Source organism: Anopheles darlingi, chromosome 3, assembly GCF_943734745.1.
Source record: "Anopheles darlingi chromosome 3, idAnoDarlMG_H_01, whole genome shotgun sequence".
Taxonomy (NCBI): Eukaryota; Metazoa; Arthropoda; class Insecta; order Diptera; family Culicidae; genus Anopheles; species Anopheles darlingi.
Window position 1 is genome coordinate 57,431,272 of NC_064875.1, and position 3,270 is coordinate 57,434,541.

The following is a 3,270-nucleotide window of genomic DNA, read 5'->3' on the forward strand; positions in this document are numbered from 1 at the left end:
TCGATCGTGGCTGAACACTAATTAAATTAGTGCACTCGCTCCTACAACAGCGGCCGCACATATATGTTGACGTTGATCGGTCGGTACCAGCGGTGGGCGAGGCGTTGGTGAGGCGAGGCGATCGCGATTCAATCCATGCGACACAGTTCGGCGGCTCTGGGTCTCTCTGCGGGAGTTTTCCTGCTTCTTCTGCTGGCGTTTTATGTAACGGACGCGATTGTCTACTACTAAGTACCCGCGTGCCCCGAGCTTTGCAGCCACCGGAGCCAGCCGTGGTGCTCGTCATGAGGTCAGCGAGAGAGAAGAGGGAGAGCCGGCTTAGGCGTAATGACGTTGGGCTTAAGCTCGATTACCGACGATTAACTTCACTCCGGGCGGCTTTCTTTCGGTTCTTTCTCCCGCCGCCTGTGCCGGCATTGGAATCGGGGCCGCCGTTACTCACTTTTACTCTGAACTATATAAACGAGTTGGCCGGAGTGCATCAGTACCATTCAATCGAACGCCATCGAACAATAGACAGCCACATTTCGGGGATACTAGAGCATCGGCTTGAATCGAAGGGAGAAACATGTTGCGTGTAAGTACGCCGCCGAGCCGAAGGATGCTGAGTGAATCAAAACTAACTCATTTCCCTTTGCTTCTCATTCTCATTCTCTAGTTTGTGAGTTTGCTTGCGCTCGTTGCTGTAGCTGCTGCCGGATATGGGCATTCGGAGCGTGCCACAAAGTACGCAACGCGGAAAATCTTCCACCACGAGCCGCACCATGATGTGGCGGAAGAACCGAAAGCTCACGCTCCCGCCGAGCATCATCATCACGTGCCGGAGGAACACGATCATTTCCACGATTTCTACGCACCGATCAACTACAAGTTCGAGTATGGTGTGAAGGATCCGCATACCGGTGACCATAAGACGCATTGGGAGGAACGGGATGGTGATGTGGTGAAGGGAGCGTACACGATCCTGGATGCCGATGGTAGCTCCCGGTTGGTCGAGTATACGGCCGATCCTCACCATGGATTCAATGCGGTTGTGAAGAAGATCGAACATGCGCATATTCCGACCAAGGAGGCACATTCGGCACCGGTCGAGGATCATCACGAGCAGAAGCATCACGATCACGCTGGTGAGCATGCTGTGCAGCATACCGTGCAGCATCACTACCATCAGGATCATCACAGTGGCGGCTATGGGCATGGCGGTAGTTACCATTGAGCTGACGCAGATCGCTGTTCCTCCTGGGTGGCGCGAGAGTTCCCCCCAAAAAATAGGTTGTAGTTTGTTTGAAGGCATTGCTGTACCCTTTGCCCGGTGGTTTCCAAATATAACCAAAGAACATGTTAATGTGTGTGTGTTTTTGTTTTGTAGAAGAAGAAGCGTGTTAATGGTGCAACAATTCAACAATGGATTTATTCATGAAACATTCAATTGATCACACTCCGTTCAAGGTTTTAGAAATGCTGATCCAGCTTACTGTAGCTGTATCCGGCACCGTGAGAGTAACCACCGTGGTAGGCACCGTTGTATCCACCGTTGTAACCACCATGGTGACCGTACACCTGAGGATGATGAGCATGACCAACGCGCTTCACGTGAGCCTGGAATCCGTTGTGCTTATCCGACGAGTACTCGACGACGCGGTGCGTTCCATCAGCCTCCTCCAGGGTGTACTGTCCCTTGACGACATCACCATCCCGATGTTCCCACTGGCTCTTGTGGTCTCCGGTATGGGGATCCTTTACTCCGTACTCGAACTTGTAGCTCGGATGCGCATAGTAATCATGGTGACCGTGATCCGCCTGGTATCCGTAGCCGGCTCCCTCCCAGTAATGTGCCGACGTAGCAACAGCCAAACAGGCAACCGTGAGTGCGATGATCTGGAAAACGAAGATTGAGTTAAAGTTCCTTCCTTGTATGCTCCTTGGCCAAACGCCCCCAACGAATCGTACCTTGAACATTTTGTTGGATTGTTGGTTGGTTTTGTGTTGCTGTTTGCTAGAACTTCTGTAAGCTGCTGAGGACTGCTGCTGACTGATGGTTTGCTGAGTGGCGTTTTGAGTATTTATATCGTGGGTTTTTGTGCATGGCCAATGGCCGGTGCAGAAACCTGTGTTCCAAAATGGTGGTAACTAATTAGCGTTAAAAACAGTAAAGCTCGAAGCCCTTCGAACACACACCCAAACCAAAGTCAACCGCGTTGGCCATCAGCAGTTCGATTTCTAATTCCATTTGCCCCAAGCTCAGTGGCGAGCACCCGCGATATTGGTCACGGCATGTGACAACTGCCCTGCCAAACGCCCTGCCCTGGTGGTCGTGGTGGGTGACGTAGTGCCAAGAAACACGAAATGGAAGGTTTCAAACTTTACAAAATCCGGCCAACATGAGTGTGAACATGAAAAAGGGGGTGGGGGACCGTTCTCGGGAACACGCTCGGCCTCAACAGTGCAACAGTGTGGTCGGTCTGATCGGGTTGGCGTTCGAAATCGTGTAGCGCGTTCTTTTCCCTTTTTTTCGGACCCCGACCACCGTTTTCAAGGTTGACGCGAAAAGCGAAAATCTCGATTTCCTACTTCTCCGCTGCTGACGAAACGGATCGAGTGCGACCTTGCGAATTGCCTCGGTTCGAACGGAGTTACAGTGTGCCCCGGAGGTGGGTTTCTCACCGGGGGCTCGTTCGCTTTTCGAATGGACATTATGTTTTATGCTTCAGTGGAAAAGCGCCACCATTCCTTTCCACGCATTCCACAGCGTAAGCGTAGATTGATGGATCCAATAGAAATACAAAAACATGAATGAAAATTGGAATTGTGAAAAAAACGCAATGCGCGTGTGGAGAGAAAGGGATGAGAGCGAGACAAAATGGGCGGGGGGGCTCTATAATGGCCGATTCATGGGGCAGAGAGGGCGAGCCGAGCCGGAGAGCAGCGAGCAAACTCGGCAAATATTGGCTTTGACATGGTCAGTTAAGATGTTATGCGTGGTTAACCAGGCGTGAAATTGGAACAGATCGATCCGAATTTAGTAAAGCACGTGCGATGCGCAATGATTGCGGCGGTGGTGGAGGAAATTGCAACACGAACGCACGCAATGTGTGTGTTAAATGCTGATTAACATAAGCAAATCAGTTGATAACAATAATGTCCGTGGGAAACGCCTTGATAGGAAGCGCCTAGGATTCACTTTATACGGTGATACGGTGAAGTATGGTTTCCACTAGGTGTAGGTCACACATGAAGGCCCTAGGAATACCCTCTGCCCTGCTGCATTCT

General features: G+C 51.2%; 2 protein-coding genes across 2 annotated transcripts; one reads left to right on the forward strand and one right to left on the reverse strand.

Moving 5' to 3' along the window:
• The first annotated feature begins 301 nt into the window (after positions 1–301).
• Positions 302–1,255, forward strand: LOC125953865 (cuticle protein-like). Its single transcript, XM_049683667.1, has 2 exons — positions 302–577; positions 659–1,255. The coding sequence occupies exons 1-2, from the start codon at positions 569–571 to the stop codon at positions 1,214–1,216; spliced, it is 567 nt and encodes a 188-aa protein (XP_049539624.1). The 5' UTR covers positions 302–568; the 3' UTR covers positions 1,217–1,255.
• A 141-nt stretch (positions 1,256–1,396) lies between these two features.
• Positions 1,397–2,023, reverse strand: LOC125953867 (cuticle protein 19-like). Its single transcript, XM_049683670.1, has 2 exons — positions 1,951–2,023; positions 1,397–1,878 (listed from the first exon to the last, which is right to left on the reverse strand). Exons 1-2 carry the CDS (start codon positions 1,957–1,959, stop codon positions 1,453–1,455), a joined length of 435 nt encoding a protein of 144 aa, XP_049539627.1. The 5' UTR covers positions 1,960–2,023; the 3' UTR covers positions 1,397–1,452.
• Positions 2,024–3,270: the final 1,247 nt, after the last annotated feature.